The following is a 25,742-nucleotide window of genomic DNA, read 5'->3' on the forward strand; positions in this document are numbered from 1 at the left end:
AATAGCATCAATTATATTTTTACATACCATAATATATACTTGGCAATGAGAATCAGAGAGTCATTTTACTGCTGGGCAATATAACAGTAAAGATAAGAAATGTAATTGAGTAAAATAATTGTTTGTGTTATAGCATGAAACACAAATACTGAAAAAACAACTGTGGTGGTACTAATAAATATCAAATAAAATGCTATGTATAATTATACCTTCCAGTATAGTATTGCAGATAGCAGATAGATGTAAAATTCACCAAGATGAGTAAGTTCATATAAAATCAAAAGATAACCAGATTAACTCACCTGGGCTATGACTGGATCACCATCATTAAAACTTAAATCTTCACCAGATATGATAGGATTCTTTACCTCACAAGTCTGTTGATTGCTCAGAGTATTGGAATAATTTGCCTTGGAAATACTAAACTGGCTTTTCTTAGAGCCTGAAGTCAGAGAAACATCATGGCAGTAGGAGTGCAGAAATGCTCGGACTCCGTCAATCCCCACAAACTGTGAGATAGGAGCGCCACTGAAATTCACACTCCCCGATTCAAGCAGCTGAGAATTTCTCCACCTGTGCAACTTGATGGCCAATAACACAAGGAGGAAGATGAGGAACAAGCAGGAGACAAAAGCCACTGCAAGGACCAGGTAGAAGGTGAGGTCAGATGGAGGCTCTACAGGAGCTGAGATGCTGCTCAGGTCTGAGAGGATTGCAGGGATAGTGTCAGCCAGCACCACAGTGACAGTGACTGATGCCGACATTGGAGGCTGCCCATTGTCCTTGACTAAAACCACCAGGCTTTGCTTGAGGGCATCTTTCTCCAGAAAGAAGCGGGCCGTCTTGATCTCTCCTGTGTGGAGCCCCAGAGTGAAGAGCCCTGGCTCGGTGGCCTTGATCAGCTGGTAGGAGAGCCAGGCATTCTGGCCAGAGTCTGCATCCACAGCCACCACCTTAGTGACCAGGTAGCCTGGCTCAGAGGAGCGAGGGGCCAGCTCTATCCCTGTGGAGCCGTCAGTGGGAGGGGAGGGGTACAGGATTTGGGGAGCATTGTCATTCTGGTCCAGGATGAAGAGAGTCACTGAGACGTTGGAGCTGAGTGGTGGAGAACCTCCATCCCGAGCATTTACACGGAACCGAATGTCTCGAAACTCTTCATAATCAAAGGAGGTCAGAGCATATATAACCCCCGTCTCAGAGTTAATGGAGAGGTAGGAGGAGAGGCGGGAGTCACTTCTTTGGTCATCAGTGATGGAATATGTTATTCTGGCATTTTCTTCCCAGTCAAGATCATTTGCTCTTAAGGAAGAGACCATGGCTCCTCTTTGGTTATTCTCAACAAAATAGAAAGTATAGTCTGTTTTTTCAAAGAGGGGTGGGTTGTCATTTGTGTCTAAAACATGAAGTGTGATAACTGTGACTGCAGAAAGAGGGGGGACTCCATGGTCAGTAACAGTGACAGTAATATTGAAGACTGACACCTGTTCCCTGTCAAGGGCACCATCAGTCACCAAACTGTAAAAGTTATCCATGGACTTCTTTAGCTGGAAAGGGAGGTTGCTAGGGATTGAACATGTGATTTCCCCATTGATTCCTGAATCTCGGTCCTGGACATTTAAAATGGCAATTACCGTTTGGGATGGTGAACTTTCAAGTATGCTGTTGGTGGCAAAGGTAATTGATAATTCGGGTGCATTGTCATTCAGATCCGTAACAGATACCACAACTTTTGATTTGTCACTCAGGCCTCCTCCATCTTTGGCTTGTATCTCAAATGCATATAAAGATGATTCCTCATAATCAAGATTCCCAATAAGGATTATTTCCCCTGTTGTGGAATTTAACAGAAACATTTGGGAGTCTCGCTTTGTGATTTTTTGGAAAGAGTATTTAATGTCTCCATTAATTCCTTCATCCATATCAGTGGCTCTTGCTGTCAAAACTGTGGACCACTTGGGAATATTCTCACTGACACTCACTTCATAGAGAGGTTGGCTGAAAACTGGTGCATTGTCATTTGCATCAAGGACAGCGATGTGGATTTGTAATGTGCCAGATCTGATGGGATCACCTCCATCAGTAGCTATGAGGAGCAGATCATAAGCTGATTGTTCCTCTCTGTCCAGTGATTTTTCCAACACAAGTTCAGCAAGTCTGGCACCATTTTCTTCTGTTTGCACATGCAAAGCAAAATGGCTACTGCCTGTGAGTTGATAGCTCTGCACGGAATTTATCCCCCAATCTGGATCTTGAGCTTCGGGAAGAGAGATCTGGAATCCAGGCATAGATGTCTCACTGATTTCCAGCTCCTGTTCCCATAGAGGGAAGTGGGGAGCATTATCATTTATATCTGTAATTTCCACTTCAATTCCATAAAGCTTCAATTTGCTTTCAACAAGAACCTGAAACTTTAACATACATTTCTCTGATTCTCTGCAGATTTCCTCTCTATCTATTCTCTCAGATATCTGCAAATGGCCATTGTTGGCATTCAAAGAGAAGTACTGAATCATACCTACAGGAGACACAATGCGCAGTTCATGGTTTGGGAGTTGTTTGCCATCCATTCCCAGGTCCTTTGCAATATTCCCCACGGAAGAGCCTTTGTGCATCTCTTCTGGAATGGAGTAGTGGATCTGCCCAGAAACTGCCTTCCAAGAAAACATCATGAAAAGGCACTGGAAGATTCCCTTTCTGCAATTCCACAGCCTCTGAGTTCCTTCCATCCTTGCAGCAGGTTAAAGACCCTTAGATTCCGATTCAAATGATGCTGTATCCAATTTTTTTCTAAGGAAAATGCACTTCCATTTCTTCTTTGCACTGACAAGCAGCTTGTTGCTTCAGATAATTTGTGTTTGTGTTTAACAGAAAGGCAACTTCAATTGGGCAGGATTTCACATTTCTGCTCCGTTCTGGTGAACAGTGACACCCAGAGGATCAAGCCCAAACTGCAAAAACTTCACTTTTGAAAATTAAATAAACACCATTTCACTGTACTATTATATTATAATATTGTAAATATTATAAATGAAGATATAGCTAGGATAACTATGTATATTTTTCTATATTCTTTACTTTTTTCCTTCAAATTTACCCACTAATGATAAAGAAGAGTGACAACTTTTGTTGTTGTAAACAAACTGAAAAGGAGCAGGAAAGACAAGTGTGTTTAGGGTTCCTGCCCTACCCCATTACTGGAAATTCTGGAATGAATTGAATTCTGAAATATTGAACTTTCTCAGCAATATTGTTTGCTGGATATTCAAAAGATTCATTTTGGATGCAGAAAAAAGAATAGTAAGCCTCTGGTACTTCCTATTTTCTTTGTGTCAGTGTAAAGTTTGTAGTGGTAAAGTGAGGAAACTGATATACTGGCACAGTTATTTCCTGCTGTTTTCCTGGGGAAACAGAGGCATCCATGTGCAGAAAGGCTGACAGAGTTGTGGCATTAGCCAATGACATTCATTGTTGTGTCACACCAAATACGCTGGTGTGCATGAAATTCAGCACAACTTGGTGGTATATCAGTCAAAAACCACAGTTCCTTAGCACAGCAGGTACCACAGTGAAAAGAACAGGACAGAAATGCTGCCATTAAACGGAGGAAAAATAACTAATGCAATATTCCCCACAAATTTGAATGCAGCCTCCCCCCCCCCCATATCATAACATTGATCTACTTTTCTGGGTTATTGTAAGAGTTACACAGCACTATATGTGAAGCGCCTTGAAGATTCTTAACACTAGGTATTACTGCACAGAGCAAAGAAGTAAAATGGCTACATTCTCTGTAATTTATTGCCACTGCTTATCTGGAAAGGGCTGGGCTTCAGTCACGGCAAGGTTAGGGCCATGCAGGTGCACCAGCAGGAATGCCAGATTGGTTGCTGACAGAAGCATACAGACCCAGCCACACCGCTGCCTCATCCACAGCTCCAGCTTATCACAAACATCACTACTGTGGATGGATAACATTCAATGGTAGCTTAGAAGCACACATGTGAAAACTGGATGCTGCTCCAGAGAAGCGGACACGGAGCAATGGATCCAAACTACAAGAAAGAGGATTCCACCTAAACATTAGGAAGAACTTCCTGACAGTAAGAGCTGTTCGACAGTGGAATTTGCTGCCAAGGAGTGTGGTGGAGTCTCCTTCTTTGGAGGTCTTTAAGCAGAGGCTTGACAACCATATGTCAGGAGTGCTCTGATGGTGTTCCCTGCTTGGCAGGGGGTTGGACTCGATGGCCCTTGTGGTCTCTTCCAACTCTATGATTCTATGGATGTCAAACTCAGAAGAGAGCTTTATTAAAAACTAGCATGTGAGGGCTTGTTAAACAGCAGAGGTAGGTGGTTTTCGGCCATCTTCTTTGGAGAGCTTGATGTTGTGCTTCTTGTTCTACAAGATTAAAATGCTAAAACTGAATTTGGCCGTTAGCAGGAGGGACAAGACACTGAATTATCCACTAGATAATGCCAACAAATGTTCTTTTAACATTAGTCTTCATCTTTCCTAATGGAATATACACTGGTGGTGAACATGACCCAGCTTTAAAGTACAGCAATTACAGAATGTGCAGATGTATGTCCTGGCCAGATTGACTCTCCATAAGAAAACATTCCATGCCAAAGAGTTAAAAGGGCATCTACCAGTGTGGGGTAGTGGTTAAGAGCGGTAGTCTCGTAATCTGGGGAACCGGGTTTGCGTCTCCGCTCCTCCACATGCATCTGCTGGGTGACCTTGTGCCAGTCACACTTCTCTCAGCCCCACTCACCCCACAGAGTGTTTGTTGTGGGGGAGGAAGGGAAAGGAGAATGTCAGCCGCTTTGAGACTCCTGAAGGGGAGTGAAAGGCGGGATATCAAATCCAAACTCTTCTTCTTCTTCTACCATTGTTAGCTGTCATTTGTCACCTATATTTCTACAGTATGGAAGCATGACTAGAGATGGTATAAGTAGAAATACTAACCACACGCTTCACATCCAGACATCCCTACATACAAAGTGTTCACTACAACTGTTACAATTTGTCATAATCTCTAATGCAAATGCCAAGGAAAGGAATGCCAGTACTTTGGGATTCCATCCACACTGGATATCAGTAATATACAGCGGTACCTCAGGTTAAGTACTTAATTCGTAAAAGGCGAAAGATTTATACGATCTGAAGAGAAACCAGGTCCGTTCTTAACCTGAAACTGTTCTTAACCTGAAGCACCACTTTAGCTAATGGGGCCTCCTGCTGCCACCGCGCCACCAGAGCCCGATTTCTGTTCTTATCCTGAAGCAAAGTTCTTAACCTGAAGCACTATTTCTGGGTTAGCGGAGTGTGTAACCTGAAGCGTATGTAACCTGAAGCGTATGTAACCCGAGGTACCACTGTATAAGAGAATACAGGACCTGGCCAGGGCAGGAGCCGGGGGGGGGGGCAGGGGATAGTTTCGGGTTCATGATACGGTCATGTTTGGTTTAGGGTATTTGTCAATCGAGGGACCATTTCCAGTATATACATATCTTGGAAGCGGGGGGATATGTACATATTATTTAATTTTTTATTTAAAATAATTCTATAGTCCCCCCACCACTACCCCCCCACAAAGAGTGGTATACAACATCTCTAGAAATCATGCCAAGAGAAACTCCCTTTTGATGTCACTCTTCTAAACAGGTTGTACATGAGCATTTTTCATTCTACAAACAGCATGCAGTCACAGGACCTAAGAAATGCTTGTACAACTGATAGCTTCCATCAGAGCTCCACCACTTAATATGTTGTGCTTTTCTCATCAGACCCAAATCCCAAGCTGTGTCTGTGACAGGAACACAATATCCAAATGCTATGTAAGATTATTTGTATATATGAGAACAAAATCAAGTTATTCTAAAAGGTTTAGTGATTAATTAATCCTTTACTCTCATTAAATAATCCAACGCATAAAAAGCTCCACACATATTTCCTAAAATTCAGTTGAAAAACTGAATTTACCAACTTATTTAAAGAATATTCTATGAAAGACTTTTTGGTATTTTTTCTTGTAAATTTTTTAAAGAACAGAATGTAAAAATAACAACATATTCAATTGCATTTGTACTGCAAATATAAGAAGAAGAAAAAAATAGCATTCTCTCCACTCAGCCATGCTGCACCACTCTGTGATCTTAGCACGACACCAAGTTACCATGCAGATGTGCACCTAGACAATTCTGACAGAGCCTCCGCCATCCTGCTGTGCTGCCCCTCAACAGCTGCTGGAAAGTCCAATTAGCTTGCTCTACAGCAGTAGCAGCTCAATACTACTCCCTACCTACCTCCCTAGCAACATGGCATGAATTCTCTGGGATGCCAGTTTAATAACATCCACTGTTTACAATTAAACTCTCAAACAAGTGATAACACCAAATTCCCTATAAGGAACATGCAATATAACTCACCGTGCTGTCATTTTCCTTTTCAGAAATTAAATTGCCTCCACTGACCATCAAAGAAATGTCAGAGTTGCCATTGCAAAGGAGGTTCTCTGCTATTTGGACAGTGGGCTGCAGGAAAGTCAACTCATTTCTCCGGGATTCAGAGGACAGACAGACCTGGTAGGAATAAGGCAAAGTTCCATCCTCATAATTGGGTGGGAATATGGCACCAGCCTTTGAGTGGGGGTCAGGAATAAAGCACTGAAGGAAAGTGGGGTTCCTTGACCTTCGAAGCTTCATCAGAATGGTCAGAATCACCGTCACCAGGAACAGAAAGGACACCAAGGTCAAGGCCAATACCAAATAAAACTGTAGATCAGACTGATACTCTGAGTCATTTGGTTGGGAGTTCATTTCTGGAAGAGCCTCCTGGAAGTTCTCAGCAAACACCAGGCTCAATGTTGTGGTGGCTGAGAGAGGAGGATGCCCATTGTCCTTCACCAGGATGACCAGCCTCTGCTTCGCTGCATCTCTGTCAAGTAATGCTCGGACTGTTTGCACCTCTCCTGTGTGGGAGCCAATGCTGAAGAGTGAGGGCTCTGTGGCCTGCAGGAGATGGAAGGAGAGCCAGGCATTGTGTCCCGAATCAGAGTCCACGGCCACCACCTTCGTCACCAGATAACCCGACTCAGCTGACCGAGGCACCATCTCAAAGAAAGGTGAGCCCTCTGTTGATTGTGAGGGGTACAGGATCTGCGGAGCGTTATCATTTCGATCCAAAACACATACTGTCACTGTGGCACTGCTATTGAGTGGTGGAGAACCTCCATCTTGGGCCTTCACTTGAATCTGAAACTCCCTGAATTGCTCATAGTCAAAGGAGCGTTGGGCATAGATGATCCCAGTCTCAGAGTTAATGGAGACATAGGAGGAGAGAGGCAGATCCTTGATGTTGCTGTGCAGGATGGAGTAAGTGATTCTGGCATTACGATCCAGATCTGGGTCAGAGGCCTTGACGTGGAAAATTGAAGCTCCAGATGGGTTGTTCTCTGGAACATAGGCAGTGTAGGAAGATTTGTCAAAGGCTGGTGGGTTATCATTGATATCTGAAATCTGTATTGATATGGATTTGTGTGTGGAGAGTGGAGGTGTGCCTTTGTCTGTGGCTGTGATTGTAATATTATACTCAGGAGTCCTTTCTCGGTCAAGGGCACCATCTATGAGGAGCTTGAAGTAATTACTCGAAGATGAGACTATCAAGAAAGGTACAAGTTCCTTCAGGTGACAGGTGACTTCTCCATTATCCCCAGAATCCCTATCCTGAACTTTAATGAGAGCAATCACAGCTCCAGAAGTGACATCTTCCGGAACTGGGCTGGACACGGATGTAAGGATCACATCTGGAGCATTGTCATTCTCATCAAGAACCTCAATCTCCACATTGCAGTGTGCCACCAAGCCTCCTCCATCACTTGCCTGAATTATCATCACATATTTTTGTCTATCCTCAAAATCAACACTTTCTATGAGTGTAATTGTTCCATCTCTGGGATCCAGATGAAACTTCTGCTCAGCTGTTTTTGGGATGTCACTGAAAGTGTAAGTGATCTCAGCATTTGACCCTTCATCACTGTCAGATGCTTTGACTTGAAGCACAGAGGTTCCTTTGGGTGCACTCTCCTTCAGGCTCACTTTATAGTTTGTCTGGGTGAAAACAGGAGCATTGTCATTAATATCAATAACTGTTACCAATATTTTGGCTGTTCCAGTTTTTGGAGGTTCTCCACCATCCATGGCTGTAAGGACCATGTGATGCATCTGTTCCTTTTCCCTGTCCAGTTGTTTCTGCAATATTAATTCTGCATATTTGCCACCATCATTGCCAGCTTGAATTTCTAGTTTGAAATATGGAGTTGAGCTGAATTGATAATTCTGGAGGGAGTTCATTCCGATATCATCATCTTCAGCATTTCCAAGAGCAAATCGAGTTCCCAGCAGAGTAGATTCACTCAATTTAAGCTCAATATTTTCATTCCGGAAATGTGGAGCATTGTCATTAATGTCCTGGATTAAAATATTTACGTGGAAAATATTCAGAGGATTTTGTGCTACAACTTCTAGTTTTATGACACAAGTAGATGATTCCCCACAAATCTCTTCCCGGTCTATCCTCTCATTCACATACAGGTTGCCATTTTGTTCATTCAGATCAAAGAATTTCTTTTCTGAAGAAATACCAAGCTTGCGCTTTGACAGCTCTCTGACATCCAACCCCAGATCTTTAGCAAGGTTCCCAACAAAGGAGCCCTGCTCTGCTTCCTCTGGAACTGAATATTGAACCTGCTCAGACACCACCTGGCAGCAGAACACAGACCAAAATATGAACAGAAACAGTACTTGCCTCCTGGTGATCTTCCTTGTTCTCTCTGCCTGCTTTACTTCCATCACATCCATTGCCTTTCCTGATTTCTTCCTGCTTTCAGTACAGTTTTCAAGACTCCTAGTACACTTATTTGAGATAATAGAAATATTCTTCTTTTCAGCTGATCCTTGGGAAACTGAGAGCTTTCCTTTCTTGAGCAGCTTTTAAAATAAAAGCTTTTCCTTTCTGCTCAGCTGAAGTGTTGAGAGAGAGTGTTCTAAGAGTCTCTGAAATGCTGAGCCATGGCTGCTCCCACGTTGTCCAACAGTGACACTCTGAGTCCACATGGGGAACTGTATTTGCTTATTTTCATGTTTATAATTCTATATTGCTATTTCCCCCTGATATCTATGGAGAATTGTGAATGACTAAAAATTATTTCACTGGTTGTCCAAATGTACTTTAGTATCACTTGATTAGAAGTCACATAAGCTTAATTCAGATTTGTTTTTCATTGCATACAAACTGTTATTTCAATATTTTTATTGCTTTTCCTGGTAGATGATAAGGACACTTTAGGGTGTTTTTGATGGAGCATAAACACAAGCAGTTGCCAGCAGAAGAAAACCATGCAATAATTCAGGAAGCCTACATCCCTGCCTAGGGCTGCCATACGTTCGGATTTCCCTGGACGTTACTGGGATTTCAAAGGCGGAATTGACATCTTGGGGGAATTTCCAAGAGTTGGCGCTTTGTCCTCGTTCTTATTCAAGTCAATCGCAAAATCATGGTTTTAGGGATGGTTTTGTCTAGAAAAAGCTCAACAAGTTTCAGGTTTTCCTAAAAACAATTGTGGGATGCCCTGGCAACCCTATCCCTGCCAGAATTCTGGTGATTTGGCCTTTATTTAATTATGAACTTGTTTAGCAAATTTAAATTTTGTATTTTGTTCTGTCTTTAAGATTTTGGTGCATTGTGTGCTTTATTTCTGTTCTATTGGCCATAATAAAATGCTGAAAAAGAAATTTAAATTCACTTTAGCACAGGATAACTCTTTCATTCTTTAGGCGTGCATATTCATTCAACATTTTTCTCATATGTTTGTAATCTTCCCTGTGGCATCTGGCTGGCCACTGCTGCACTAGAGGAAGTTTTGGGTGATACATCCTTACGATTCTGTGTGATGATTCCTAATTCCTTAGGTGGTGAATTATTCAATATTCTCCCTTTGACTTTTTTGGATGCTTTTCAATGGTATTTCCCAAGAAGACGCATATGATCCTTTTGAATAATTGGTTTTTCATTTCTGTTTTCATAGTATTGGTACTTAATTCTATTCAACCTTTGCTAGTAAGATTTTATTACAGTTTTTACATTGCAATCCTATACCAACTTACCTGAGTATAAACTCAATGAGACTTATATCTGAAGATAAAAGACTTGTTAGATGTATTGCGTTTTTGGATTGCTTTGGCACATGTGGAAGTTTATTGTAATTAATCAGGAACGTTTATGACATGAAGAAAAAGCTTCTACACAAGTGCACTCAAAGTGTGCACTACTCTGCCAGAATTTCAGTTTGTCAGACTGTAAACTGAAATGTAATAATTAATCATAGTAGTAGTAGTAACAGTAGTTGTTTTGAACTGAGAACTTTCTTTCTGCCATTATTGTATCAGTGCAGAGCCATTCAGTGGAGAGGATTTGAGTGATAAGAAACTTTCTTTAGGGGGTCTAAGATATATCCAGAACTGCTTGTATCCACTCTTGACTTGAATGCAATCATAGATTCGGAATGATTTTCTATCATTCTATCGGTCTTATTGTTGATATTAATTTGATAGGTTAAATTCTTATTACCTGAAAACGTGGAGTTATCAGTGAATAGTAACACCATTGTCCAGTATAGAAAGATTAGCCAAATGCATAGACTAAAACACAATGCATACACATAGCAAAATGAATCTATATTTGACTAATCCAGCAAGGATTATTTGACCAGTCCAGCAAGGTAGATTAGAGGATGGATGTCTCCTTCTGGCACAGGCATCCCCAAACTCTGCCCTCCAGCTGTTTTGGGACTACAACTCCCATCATCCCTAGCTAGCAGGACCAGTGGTCAGGGATGATGGGAATTGTAGTCCCAAAACATTTGGAGGGCCTGTTCTAGCACATGGCTCCTGGTATGGGATTGGGAACTGTAATGCAGGCAGGATAGGGCAGCTATTTCAGCATGCAACTCCCACCAGCACTCAAAGTGCATATAGCAACACCACCTTTCCTTCCAGGCTTAGAGGTACTTTATGCCTACTGTGAGCAATTATTACTTGCACCTAACTAGGCACAAGTTACACCTGTTTAAGAATAGTGGTTGGCAAAGAGAACCAGAAGATCATGTTACCACAGGAAAATGTATTTATTTGTTCAAAATAGGTTCATCTCAGCTTTTAGTCCAGGGACTTCCAAAGCAGATCACAACTTGAATGAAAACAATTAATCAACCAACAGGGAGGTGGAAGAAATAATTGACAGTGTAATTGAACATAGAGGTATTCACAGCCTGTCAGTTAATGAGGGGGGCAATCAGACTTCCCAGGGGGGAGGCATTCCACAACAGAACAGAACAGAACAGAGGGCCAGAGGTAATCTGCCAGGGGCCGTATGCAGATGTTGGGAAAGACAAAAGCCAGTGGTGGACAGGGCTGAAGCCAAGTGTGGGCACAGTTGGGGGGAGGGGCCAAGACAAAAAAATAGGCCACCCCTTTCCCCCCTCTTTCTGCTATCTTCTTTCCCCCTCTTTTCCCCTCCTTGCCACTCACCAAAGTGAGAAGACCACCCACTGTGCCTTCTGGCTTGTGTCTCAGGCAATCAGACCTTCAATTGCCATGTTTCAAACAGTGAAAATCCAGACAGAAAAGTTGTTGGGCCAGATCGCAACTGCCAACGTGGGCTGCCATACGCCTGGATTTCCCCTAACATTTTTCTGATTTCTGCCCAGATGATGCTGACAAATTCTGGATATGTCTGGGAAATTCTGGACATATGGCAACCCGACAGAACACAGAGCAAAGTCTATGATGAGAAATAAATACAGTGGGCAGGCTGGCTTGTGTAGGTAGCTTGCTCAAATATCCTGTACAGAGCCAAACCACAATAAATTTCAAATATAAAATCCTTACTGTCACGTAAGCCCCAGTGGTTTAAGAAAACACAGATTGAAACCAATAAAGATTTCCCTACTAGTAATATAAGATACTAGCTATAAGTGAAATAAAATAATTACCAACATGTCTCGTTGCTTTGAAAAGGATCAAGAAAAGAGATAAATGGGAAATTTATCCGTCAAGATTTGTAACTACATTTACAATTAAAAGAAAAAGTTAGCACACCTGGTCTCTGATTTCATTTCCATTGTTCCAATCTAAATCCCCATTAGCAAAAATAGGATTCTTTACCTCCTAGGCCTGATCATTGGTCGCAGTATGGAAATAATTTGCCTTGGAAGTGTTAAACTGGTTTTTCCTAAAGTCAGTGGTAAGAGAAAGATCATCACAATAAGAGTAAACAAATGTTTGGATTCCATCAATAGCTACAAACTGTGAGACAGGAGCACCACTGAAATTCACACTCCTTGACTCAAACAGTTGCAGTTTTCTCCATCCATGCAACCTGATGGCCAGTAACACAAGGAGGAAAATGAAAAACAAGCAGTAAACAAAAGCCACTGCAGTCACCAGGTAGATGAGATATGACTGATTCCCCACCCCACCTTGTCTCTGCTAGTGGTGTTTCTCTTTGGCAGGATCAGGAAGATATAGGCAGTTTGGGGGACTGCACTGACAGAAGTGGAAGGTGCATGGAGCCCAGTGGTTGTCCACCTCTGTCCTACAGCCATGGAGAGAGAGCCCTTCTACCAAATGTTCTGGTAAACCTACCTGTTCTAGAGACCTTGTTAATCATTATGAAACAATGGCACTAGCAGCCTTCAGGAATGCATCCTTAGCTTTAACTAAACATTCAAATGAGGGGCCTCGGGAAGAGATGTGCAATCTACACCATGCTATGGTTCTACTTAGTCTCCCATTTCTGGATGGTGATTGCCTGAGCCAGGAAACCTTTTGTACTCAGGAAAGTTTCCTATGCATTTTAGAATACTGGGAGATCAAATGGAAAGTACTGAAATTTATGTGCTCACCTGATGGATTGCTGCCTCCTCCGTAACCGTGTTAGAATCACCTATGAGTAACACAGGGCCTGGCTTATCAGGAGCCTGTTGTGGTGTCAGAGTATTGGTACAGCTTCCGATTGGAAAAAGAATCTGACTTTTCCGAGAGCCTGAAGTCAGTGAAACCTCATGGCAATAAGACTGAAGAAATGCCCGGACTCCGTCAATCCCCACAAACTGTGAAACTGGTGCACCACTGAAATTCAAACTTGCATTATCACACAGCTGAGAATTTTTCCACCTGCGAAGTTTGAGTGCCAACAACACAAGGAGGAAGGCGAGGAACAAGCAGGAGACAAAAGCCACTGCAGTCACCAAGTAGAAGGTGAGATCTGACTGTGGGTCTTCAGATACTGGGACACTGCTCAGATCAGTCAGCATGTCAGGGATGCTGTCAGCCAAAACCACAGTGACAGTGACTGATGCCGACATTGGAGGCTGCCCATTGTCCTTGACTAAAACCACCAGGCTTTGCTTGAGGGCATCTTTCTCCAGAAAGAATCGGGCTGTCCTGATCTCTCCCGTGTGGAGCCCCAGAGTGAAGAGCCCTGGCTCGGTGGCCTTGATCAGCTGGTAGTAGAGCCAGGCATTCTGGCCAGAGTCCGCATCCACGGCCACCACCTTAGTGACCAGGTAGCCTGGCTCTGAGGAGCGAGGGGCCAGCTCTATCCCCGTGGAGCCGTCAGTGGGAGGGGAGGGGTAAAGGATTTGGGGAGCATTGTCATTCTGATCGAGGATGAAGAGAGTCACTGAGACGTTGGAGCTGAGTGTTGGAGAACCTCCATCCTGGGCCTTGACCAGGAACTTCATCTCTCTGATCTCTTCATAGTCAAAAGAACTCAGAGCATAGATGACCCCTGTCTCTGAGTTAATGGAGAGGTAGGAGGAGAGAAGGGAGCCAGTCACTTGACTTTCTATGATGGAATATGTTATTCTGGAGTTCTCTTCCCAGTCTGGATCATTTGCATTTATAGAAAAGATGGATGCTCCTCTCTGATTATTTTCCATGAAAAATGACTTGTAATCTGATCTTGCAAAGTGAGGTGGGTTATCATTTGTATCTAAAATGTGCAGAGCTATGATGGTGGCTGTAGAAAGAGAAGGCATTCCATGATCAGTTACTGTGATGGTGATGTTATAGTTTGCCACTTGTTCTCTGTCAAGGGAGCCATCTGTCACCAAACTATAAAAGTTGTCTATGGATTGTTTTAGCTGAAACGGGAGGTTTCTGGGAATTGTGCATGTGACCTCACTATTGATTCCAGAATCTTGATCTTCTACATTTATAATAGCAATAACTGTTCCGGTTGATGAGTTCTCCTGAATGGAGTTGGTCAGAAAGGTCACAGTTAATTCTGGCGCATTGTCATTCAGATCTGTAACCATGATCTCAACCTTTGCTCTGTCAAACAGTCCTCCACAGTCTTCAGCCTGCACCTCAAATTCATAGAAGGATGATGTCTCAAAGTCCAAGTTTCCCATGAGGGTTATTATGCCAGTTGTTGAATTTAAAAGAAACATTTGTGAATCCTTTTTTGTGGTTTTTTTGAAGGAGTATTTCACCTCTCCGTTGATTCCTTCATCCAGATCAGTGGCTTTGACTGCACAGACTATGGACCCTTTGGGAATGTTCTCCTCAATGCTGATTTCATAGACTGGTTGACTAAAAATTGGTGCGTTGTCATTTGCATCTAAAACAATGACTTGAATTTGAGCAGTGCCAGTCCTGACAGGATCACCCCCATCCATAGCCATAAGAATTAGATCATAAACTGGCTGTTCCTCTCTGTCCAAAGATTTTTCCAGCACCAGCTCAGCATGTTTGGGACCATTTTCTCCTGTTTGAACATCCAGAGAAAAATACACGCTGCCTGTGAGTTGGTAATTCTGAACAGAATTTACCCCCAGATCTGGATCAGTAGCGTCAGGCAGAGGAAACCGAGACCCTTTTATAGATATTTCATTAATTTTCACCTCCAGTTCTCCTGGAGGAAAGTGAGGAGCATTATCATTTATATCAGTAACTTCCACTTCAACTCCATAAAGTTTTCTTTTACTCTCAACAATAACCTGAAAATTTAATTTGCACTTCTCTGCCCATGCACAAATTTCTTCTCTGTCAATTCTCTCAGTGGTTTGTAAATGACCACTGTTGTAGTTCAAAGCAAAATACTGAGTCATACCTGTTCTGGTAAGAATCCGGAGCTCACGGTTTGAAAGATTATTTCCATCCATTCCTAGATCCTTTGCAATATTTCCCACAAAAGAGCCTTTCTGCATCTCCTCTGGAATGGAATAATGAAGTTGTGCAGAAACTGTCTTCAAAATGAACATCAATATGAGGCATTGCAACAAGATTGTCTCTTTACAGCTCCATTGCTTCTGGTTTTCTCCCATTTTCTTGCAACAGGATAAATGCCACTTATTCTGGCTCAGACGTTTTTGAGTAAATGCTGTTGTTTTTTATTTAAAGTTGCTCCTATTACACTCCCTGCAATGTCTGTGCAAGTATGGTCATGCAGATATTTTCTGTTTATACATTAGAGAATTTATGGAACTCCCAGTGTGTTCTGTAGGCAAATTGGTGAACAGCGACACCCAGAGGCTCAACTGAAAACTATAGCTCCTTTTAACATAATCTTACTTTCATATTTGCCTAGACAATCTGAGTCAGGGATGTGATGGACTGAAAGTTCCACATCCTGTTTAATAGACCCAAGTGATATGGCGAGGCAATCTCATTGTCTTCATCTGGAGTACTTTAAAAAGCTGGTGCTTCTTTCCTGTCCTTGTAATGTGTATTAATATATGGGGTGTTAATTGCATTAGGAGGTTTGCATTCATTATCTATTAATATAGTCATGTAAGTAGGGTTTATTGCATGTTTTATAAAACATCCCAGGCTTATCTGCTCTTAGGGTAGCAAGGTGCTCACTCAGAGAGGCTGCTTTAAATGTTTCAACAGTGCATGTGCTTATTCATAAGATAACTGCACTGTGTAGAGGACCATGGCCTCAGGCACCCAGCAGCCCCGTTCTATGCTCTGGTGAGTGAATTTTAAAGTGGAAAGGTTGGCTGGTGAGACGATTGGGGCTGGGGTGTAGCTTTTTTGGGGTGAAGAGGGTTTGCTGCTGCTGTTGCTGTTGGATTTTTGTATCTTTATTTTAGATTTTGTGATTTATGTAGAAACTGTTCAGTTTGGTTGTGTTTCATGGTTTATTATCAGTTCCATGTTTTATTTATTGTTTATGACTACTTTTGTTATGTTGTAGTTATGTATTTTTTATGTCGTAAGCTACCTTGAGCATGGTCTGAATTGTGGAAAAGAGGCATACAAATAAAATAATGTATGTATGTGTGTGTTGGTAGAGGAAGACATCAGAAGGCACAGCGGTTTCAGTCTCCCTCAGTATCTCAAGAGCATTTAGGAGGTTTGAGCACTTCATGGTAAATTATTTAAATATATTGGATGCAAAGCCCTGAACAACTCAGGACCTTGTTTTCTGAAAGAACTCCTGTCCCTATATACACCTGGTGGATCACTGAGATCTATTCAAAAAAGGATAAGCAAAATTATCAAGGAGTACAAGTAACCCCTTCTATGAAGAAAACTTGCAGCTCTTGGGAATTTTTAGTTTAGAGAATAGGTGGGTAAGAGGTGACATGACAGAAGTGTATACAATTATGCAAAACACTAGAACGCAGGGACATCCAGTGAAGCTGAACGTTGGGAGATTCAGAACAGATAAAAGGAACAAGCAGTGGATAGTTAGATGAAGGAACACAAGCCCACAGGAGGCAGTGATGACCACTCAGATGGCTTTAAAAGAGGATTAGACAAATTCATGGAGGAAAGGGCTATTGAAGGCTATTGCCCATAATGGTTATGCTCTGCCTCCACAGCTAGAGGCAGTAATGCTTTTGAATACCAGTTGCTGGAATCCACGGGATGGGAAGGTGCTTTTGAGCTCAGGTCCTATTTGTAGGCTTCCCACTGGTATCTGATTGACCACTCAACCAGGATGCTGAACTGCATGGGCTATTGGCCTCATCCAGCAGGTTCTTCTTATGAAATCATATTATGTTCTTATAAAGTCACAATATTTTGCTGCTGATTCAGGGCTTGGAAAGGGTGTCGTGGACCACAATGGAACATACACTGAGTCAAGAATCTATGTGTTGGTTATCTTTCCACTTAACAATTCCTAGATTACTTACCTAATCTTTTCTTGTTCTCTAACCATAGGATCTGGAAAGAACAGTTCTCAAAATTTGCCCCTCCAATATCACTTATGATGCTTTTAATCTACCATCCATTATTTTTTAATGAAGGTAGAATAAAAATATTTGGACAGTGGGAACAGGTTTGGCTTTTTTGGCTCAAAGATTTTTATACAGGTCAGCAACCCCTTACGCAACACCTGAGTGTCAGCAAAAAACTGATACTACAAATGATCCAAATATATGCGTTACATACTTTGACTCCCACACTATGCCCACTTATAATCCATTCGGTAAAATACTTCTTTCACAAATCTACAGAGTATTAAACTCTCAAATGCTGCTACCATTCACAACTCTAAAGGCATGATGGGGAGGAAATCGGGAAATCAGATGATACTTTATGGGAAGAAGTGATGAGCAACTATCAGCTCTTCAAGGCAGGAGGAGGAAGCGAACACTGAGCTCAGTCTTGACACTCATTCCTACCTGAATGGCACATTCCAATACTTGAGATTTGCCTGAAATTGAGAATGGCAATTTCTAAAAGGAGAGATTGTCATTCTACACCCACTTTCACCTTTTCTCGGGTGGCCGTCCTTGGCTTGGAGCCACATAGCAATTCATGTCTTTCTGCTCATGTCTCTTCACAGCACCCACCCACCCAATGGTGTTCTGAGGAAGGGTTGGTTGTGCTGTCACATCCTGCAAGTGCAGCACCACATGGTGCAATTAAGTAGGTAGAGAGATAACTTTTAATCTTGTTGGGAATCATCACCATCAGGAGCAGGAGCAGCTCATTGTGTATATGGGCTTTAATAAAGGGAAGATTAGTGTTTGCTATTTTTTTTTATACCTACCATTTGTTCATTCAAAAATCTCCAAGCTGATTTTCTCCCCAGGGAGGCTTGTTTTCAGCAAACAGCAGGAAGAGAAAGAGGCAGCAGTCCTTTGCACTTCCAGTTACAACCTCCAAGTCTGCTTTTTGAGTTAAGAGAAAAAGCTCACCTGAAGATAGTTGTTGTGTATTATCTCCTGTACAATAACTAGGCTGACTGTTACTGAAGTCTTGTTTCCCCAAAATACTATAGTGTTTTCTCAAATATGATATTTTGCAGCCAAGATTATGGTGTCCTTTGGTATTAGCTGATATTACATATTTTCTAGTATTTTGGGGGGTTTCTCTGTACCAATATTCATAGAATCATAGAGCTGGAAGGGACCATGGCCCTGAGATTAAGAGTCTCATGCTCTACTGACTAAGTTATATTGACAATCATTGTCACTGAAAATTTTGTGTTTTACAGCATTTCCCCATGTTTAGCCAATTAGTCAAAGCTAGAAGTTGTGATGCATGCTATCTATAATATTTTAGTATTCTTGATACCTTTGGCCTGAATCTGTTCCATTGTATTACTTTTAATTCCTGCTTCTCCTCCCCACACCAAAATTAATTAAATTTGTATATTATTTAAGTATTGAATTAGAACTGTTAGGGGAGAAGGGAAAGAGAACCCTGGTTACACATTCCTTTAATAATGCAACTTTACCAAATCAACATGGAGTTCATTAGGACCAGGTCTCTGAATTCTTATTGATTTTGTGTGTGTGTGAGGGTTGGTAACTGTCTTTAATAACTCACTGAAATTAGAAGAAGTATTTTAAAATATATATAATAAATTCTCCTTTGTTTCCAGGGCATAGGATTTTGTTATCATTTCATTTTCTTTACTAGATGTGTATTCTGACCCATAATTTTGGAACTTCGTCTCCACCCCCATCATTCTGCCTGAACACTGAGGTCCAGTGCCAAGGGCCTTCTGGCGGTTCCCTCACTGCGAGAAGTGAGGTTACAGGGAACCAGGCAGAGGGCCTTCTTGGTAGTGGCCCCTGCCCTGTGGAACGCCCTCCCATCAGATGTCAAGGCAATAAGCGACTATCTTACTTTTAAAAGACATCTGAAGGCAGCTCTTTTTAGGGAAGTTTTTAATGTTTGATGCTGTATTGTGTTTTTAATATTCAGTTGGGAGCCACCCAGAGTGGCTGGGGAAAGCCAGTCAGATGGGTGGGGTATAAATAATATATTAGTAGTAGTAGTAGTAGTAGTAGTAGCAGCAGCAGCAGTAGTATTATATCTAGATTTTTTCACTATACCTTTATTTGCCTGAAGGATAGCATTAGTTTAGACAATGAGATAACAATGCCATTAGTCTATAATAGTATTTATGCTCCATATTCCCAAATCTAGTACCAAATGTCCCAGAATTTAGCCTTAGTGTTAGGCACAGAATATTGATAGGATTAAAGATAAATGTGCCCCCGCCTCCCTTGCTCTCTTAGATACAGGAGGATGGCTAGGGCAGTTCAGAAGGGCCCTTGCACAAATGCACACTCATGCAATGGTAGAAGGCTGGCGGGACAGCTTAAAACCCACTGCCGCTACACAGCAGACGGATTGAAGAAAAGGAAGTACGAATTAGTCCTGTAGTCAAGTCCTAACCTTGACCAATCATGGCTAAGAGCAGCTAGGAGCTGGCTGGAACCATAGATCTTTAAAAAGTGTAGACACACTGGGGAGCTTCCATTTTGACTTGAAATGTTAGTTTGGGTGCTTCTCAGAAATATGTAAAGGCATGAAGTGTGTGTGGGGGAGCGCCAACCCACAATGGCGCCCACCTGAGAGGTGCCAGAACTGCACTCCAGCGCACTCCAGCTGAAAAAAAGCACTGGATATCATTAACAATTAATGAAAGTAAAAACTACACATTTTATGTTCCCTGTTACAACAATTTTTGGATATAGATCTATTGCTGATTTGTTTTACTAATGTTATTTCATATATATGTGTGTTCTTTCTCATAGATAGATGATAGATAGAGATTGATAGATAGATAGATGATAGATAGATAGAGAGAGAGAGAGAGAGAGAGAGATAATACAAACTTCTTCAAATAAAAAACAAAAACAAGATAAATATAGCATTTACGTTGACCAGCACCATCGTGCCAAAGAACTGAAGCCTGAATGTATTTGATGAAAAGGGGAGCATCAATTTATAATCCCACATAAAATTGTTGACAAAAAGGGAGCATTGCATCTACAGGCATTCAGAAGGTCAACAACGGAACGTTTTCAAAAGGCAAAGTTCATTGTGCACATGGTAGAAACGCACTACAGAATATGCAAGATGACTTCACCTGCCATCAGCACTACAAGACATACGACCAAGACATACAGTAAGAATGACAACCTATCTGTTCTAGAGATCGTTATACATTAAACAATGGCACTAGCAGCATTCAGGAATCTTTATACTCAGGAAAGTTTTCTATGCATTTTAGAATACTGGGAGATCAAATGGGAAGTCTTAACATTTATGTGCTCACCTGATGGATTGCTGCCTCCTCCGTACCCGTGTTAGAATCACCTATGAGTAACACAGGGCCTGGTTTATCAGAAGCCTGTTGTGGTGTCAGAGTATTGGTACAACTTCCAATTGGAAAAAGAATCTGACTTTTCCGAGAGCCTGACGTCAGTGAAACCTCATGGCAATAAGACTGGAGAAATGCCCGGACTCCATCAATCCCCACAAACTGGGAGATGGGAGCACCATCAAAATGCACACTTCCATTGTCACACAACTGAGAATTTTTCCATCTGCGAAGTTTCAGTGCCAGTAACACAAGGAGGAAGGCAAGGAACAAGCAGGAGACAAAAGCCACTGCAGTCACCAAGTAGAAGGTGAGATCTGACTGTGGGTCTTCAGATACTGGGACACTGCTCAGATCAGTCAGCATGTCAGGGATGCTGTCAGCCAAGACCACAGTGACAGTGACTGATGCCGACATTGGAGGCTGCCCATTGTCCTTGACTAAAACCACCAGGCTTTGCTTGAGGGCATCTTTCTCCAGAAAGAAGCGGGCCGTCCTGATCTCTCCTGTGTGGAGCCCCAGAGTGAAGAGCCCTGGCTCGGTGGCCTTGATCAGCTGGTAGGAGAGCCAGGCATTCTGGCCAGAGTCCGCATCCACGGCCACCACCTTAGTGACCAGGTAGCCTGGCTCTGAGGAGCGAGGGGCCAGCTCTATCCCTGTGGAGCCGTCAGTGGGAGGGGAGGGATACAGGATTTGGGGAGCATTGTCATTCTGGTCCAGGATGAAGAGCGTCACTGAGACGTTGGAGCTGAGTGGTGGAGAACCTCCATCCTGAGCCTTGACCAGGAACTTCAGCTCCCTGATCTCTTCATAGTCAAAAGAACTCAGAGCATAGATGACCCCTGTCTCAGAGTTAATGGAGAGGTACGAGGTAATAAGGAATTTGTCCATGTTCCCTTCAATTATGGAATAACTTATTCTGGCATTTTCCTCCCAGTCTGGATCATTTGCTTTTAAGGAAAATACTTGAGCTCCTCTTGGATTGTTCTCGGTAAAATAAGCCAAGTAAGATGGTTCTGCAAAAACAGGAGGGTTGTCATTTGTGTCTTGGATTTGAAGTAGGATAAAAGTTGACACAGAAAGTGGTGGAATTCCATGGTCAGTAGCTGTGATAGTGATGTTGTAGTCTGCTTTGTTCTCTCTGTCAAGGTTGCTGTGTGTCACCAAACTATAAAAGTTATCAAAAGACTGTTTTAGTTGGAAAGGGAGCTTACTGGGAATTGAACATGTGACCTCCCCATTGACCCCTGAATCTTCATCTTGTACATTTAGAAGGGCAATAACTGTTCCTATTGGTGAATTCTCAGAAATGGTATTGATGAAAAAGGTTATTGATAGTTCAGGGGCATTGTCATTAACATCCGTAACAATTATCACAACTTTTGACCAGTCACTCAGCCCTCCTCCATCCTCAGCCTTCACCTCAAAGTCATAGGAGGATGATTCCTCATAATCAAGGTTTCCCATTAAGGTAATTGTACCAGTTGTTGAGTTTAAAATAAACATTTTGGAATCCTTCTTTGTGATTTTTTTGAATGAATATTTTATCTCTCCATTTTGTCCTTCATCCAGATCAGTAGCACTAACTGTAGCAATGCTGGACCCGTTCAGAATGTTCTCCTTGATGCTCATTTCATAGATTGGTTTGCTGAAAACAGGTGCATTGTCATTTGCATCTAAAACAATGACTTGGATGTTAGCAGTGCTGGACCTGACTGGATCGCCTCCATCAGTAGCTGTGAGGATCAGATTGAAAACAGATTGCTCTTCCCGGTCCAGATTTTTCCCCAACACCAGCTCAGCAGATTTGACACCATTTTCTTCAACTTGCACCTCCAGAGAAAAATGGCTGCTGCCTGTGAGTTGGTAGGTCTGTACAGAATTTGTCCCTAGGTCTGGATCCTGAGCTTCAGGCAGAGGGAACCGGGATCCGACAGTAGATGCCTCACTGATTTTCAGTTCCTGTTTCCCCGATGAGAACTGGGGAGCATTATCGTTTATATCAATAATTTCCACTTCAACCCCATAGATCTCTATTTTGCTCTCAACTATAACATCAAAACTTAAAACACACCTTTCTGCCCTTCCACAGACTTCCTCTCTGTCTATTCTCTGAGAGGTTTGTAAATGGCCACTGTTGTAATTCAAAGCAAAATACTGACTCGTACCTGTCCTGGTAACAATCCGTAGTCCGTGGTCTGAAAGATGATTTCCATCCACTCCTAGATCCTTTGCAATATTCCCCACAAAAGAGCCTTTCTGCATCTCCTCAGGAATGGAATAATGAATCTTCCCAGAAACTATCTTCCAAGCAAGCACAATAATGAGGCATCGCAAGACCCTTTCTTTGCAGATCCACAGCCTCTGATTTTCTTCCATTATCTTGCAACACTATCAATTCTAGGACTCAGGAGCTTCTGGGTTTTAAATTAGTGGTTTTTAAAAATAAAAAATAGAAGTCTCTGTTAACAGTGCCTACAATATCTGTGCAAGTTTGATGCATCAGATATTTTGTGCCTGTGTTTAAGAATACTGTGGCTGGGTTAGCTGAATATCTGTCTTCCTGTGCCAGATTAGTGAACAGCGACACTCAGAGGCTCAACTGAAAACTGGAGATTATTTTTCCTACGTTGGTAGTCCTGTATTTGCCATCATAAAAGAAATATTTTGCTTTAAGAAGGGGCATAACACGAGTATAAATTTTTAAAAGTAAAAAATTGCCCTAAAGAAACAACATCAAACATTTAGACTTCAGATAAATTTGTACTGGTGGTTGTTGTCGGCTATTACAATTTTTTTAAAAAATAGACTGGTGTTTTATGCATTTATTGACAACTCTGTATAAAATAGTGCGTATAAGAGATTATTCACTTATTTTAATAAAATAGGACTAAATTCCATGCTTGAACACCAATGTTAATTCATTGGCTTCAATCTTCAAAAGTCAGGCATCAGAGCCCTGAGAGCTATTTATTCTGATGCTCCACATTAGAATATCCTTCTATCATAGTTCACTAGATGGAATTACTATCTATTAAAGCATATATAATTTTTGTCACTGATCTGATGTTTCCATCAGATTTGCCCAGTCTGTAGCCTGGCTACAAAGAAATAAAGGTTACTTTAAAATGTGTAGAATTAGATGTGAGTCTTTTCTTCCTTAGCCTATGTAAATGTAGTTACAGTAGTTATGCTTAAACCCTTTCAGTGTAGAAATAGTTATGTCCGTGGTGGAAGGAAGAAGTTTGTGTTCCAAGCTATACTGAAGGAATGGGTTTCTGTGTAGTAAGTTTAAAAACTGACTCAACCCCCCCCCCTTTTGTTCTTTCAAAAGAGAGCACTTTTAATTGCGTAAAACTTGAACTGTTGAGCAAAACCATAATAAGGACACAACTGCATATACAGTTCTGTCCTTTATCAGGACAGCCAAGGGATGGCCTTGGCTCCCCAGGGGAACAACGAAAACACGTCAGAACTTTATCTTATGTGCTGACCACAAAGACGCGCAGACCCACGTCTGGGAATAACGCCAGAGTGTGTTCTTGGAAATGGTGACCTCTGCGTCCCAGATAAGAGTAGGAAGAGGAAGATCCTTTTATGGTCAGAAGTACAGGAAGGAAGATCCTGTTATGGTTGAGAGTACCAGAGCAGGAACATATGTGATGTCAACCTGCGTACGTAGGCCGACGTGGTTGGGCTCCTAGGGGAGGAGTGAGAGGGTGCCTGGAGGATATATAAACTCCATGAAACCTGTCATTTCTTTGGACTTGCTGTGGACTTGATCACGCAAGTGCCTTCTGCTATCTGGAGAGCAGAATAAACTCTTTCTTTGAACCAACTCGGTGTCATTTTGACTTCCTTCCTCCTGTCACGGAGCAACGCAGACCCAATCGGTGAACTCCAATAAGGCTTCAATACAAATAAATCTATACTTCTTTGTGCTTGTGAATCGCCCTTTAAGACTTCTGGAGGGAGGATATACACATGCCCTGTAAGAGAGCTGAATCTAGGAGCAGCCGCCATCACGGGCAGTTATCCCTTTGTAAGAAAGGGAGATCACTTACCTCAGCCAGTGAGGATGAAGTTTGGCCACCTCTGTAAGGCCCTGAGCCCTTAACTGCAGGTCAGGACTGAGGTTTGATTTAAAAATTCAAAACAAACTACACAGTTCCCAAAGGTGTAATTCCCTGTCTGCTTTGCTTCTTTTACTTTATAAAGGACTTGTTCCTTTCATTTCCCCGAGTTGTTGGTGTTGACAGCCTTTTGGGAAGGCGGCTGTGGAGCTGAAGCCAGTGGACAGAGGCAGTCTTCCTCCCAGTGTGGCCAGTAGCCAGGCCAAGGCTCTGATGGCAACCAAGGAAGGAGTGGCACTATTTTTTCATTTTGTGTCATTTATGTAAATTGTGCTGTTTATGTAAAAACCTAGCACACGTCATTTTTATCATTTGATGTTTCTCTGTATTTGCTGTGACTGTGAGACCACACCCTCCAATATTTCTCTGATGAAAAAAGGGACGTCCAGTGTTATTTTCCTAGAAAAAGAGGTTCTGGAACTCACAATGAATGCCTCCCTTGTTCTCTTGCAATGGCAATGGTGCCCATCTGAGAGATGCTGGAACTGAGTTCTGGTGAGTTCTGGCTGAAAAAAAGCCCCTTGGCCATCCCATTCCATGTCCCTCCAACATTTCTCCGATGAAAATACGGACATACCCTCCAACATTTCTTTGATGAAAATAGGAATATCCTAAGGAAAAGTGGAACATTCCAGGATCAAACCAGGATGGCTTCTGTAAATCTGGAGCTGTTCTTGGAAAATAGGGATACTTGGAGGGTCTGTGAGTCCTTCCAGAGACCCTGAATAAATTTCTTTGGCACAGAAAAGCACAGTGGAATTTCATAAATGAGTTGCATTTGCTTTCAATAATAATCTCTTAACATTTTGTTCTAAAATATTTATGGAAAATGTTTAGTTAAGACACATGTTTATTTTCCATTTTAAAGGAAACCTTTTTGAGGATATGACCATAGATAGTCTAAAGATTTAGAAGACTAAATGTGGTAGACAATACCACACTTAATGAATGCAGAGGGCAGAGGG

At 42.0% G+C, this 25,742-nt stretch overlaps 2 protein-coding genes across 8 annotated transcripts in view; both read right to left on the reverse strand.

The window, feature by feature from the left end:
- LOC128418020 (protocadherin gamma-A4-like) overlaps positions 1-25,742 on the reverse strand; it is a 299,406-nt gene that overhangs the window by 248,342 nt on the left and 25,322 nt on the right. The window contains exon 1 of one of the 7 annotated variants that reach the window (XM_053397370.1): positions 20,600-23,136. The exons of 4 other annotated variants lie outside the window; for them this stretch is intronic. In XM_053397370.1, the coding sequence (XP_053253345.1) occupies positions 20,600-23,023 (2,424 nt within the window). In that variant the 5' untranslated portion in view covers positions 23,024-23,136. Of the gene's footprint in view, positions 1-302; positions 2,853-12,962; positions 15,488-20,599; positions 23,137-25,742 lie in introns of those variants that run through there. 2 more of the 7 variants (XM_053397365.1, XM_053397366.1) reach the window with 2 other exon arrangements.
- LOC128418031 (protocadherin gamma-B6-like) lies at positions 6,369-9,090 on the reverse strand. Its single transcript, XM_053397414.1, has one exon. The coding sequence runs from the start codon at positions 8,857-8,859 to the stop codon at positions 6,403-6,405; it is 2,457 nt and encodes an 818-aa protein (XP_053253389.1). The 5' UTR covers positions 8,860-9,090; the 3' UTR covers positions 6,369-6,402.

Source organism: Podarcis raffonei, chromosome 7 (assembly GCF_027172205.1).
Source record: "Podarcis raffonei isolate rPodRaf1 chromosome 7, rPodRaf1.pri, whole genome shotgun sequence".
In the NCBI taxonomy this organism is placed as follows: Eukaryota; Metazoa; Chordata; class Lepidosauria; order Squamata; family Lacertidae; genus Podarcis; species Podarcis raffonei.

What these genes read in the sequence shown, in the direction of transcription:
- LOC128418031 (XM_053397414.1), bottom strand. Translation starts at nt 8,859, where the DNA reads ATGGATGTGATGGAAGTAAAGCAGGCAGAGAGAACAAGGAAGATCACC.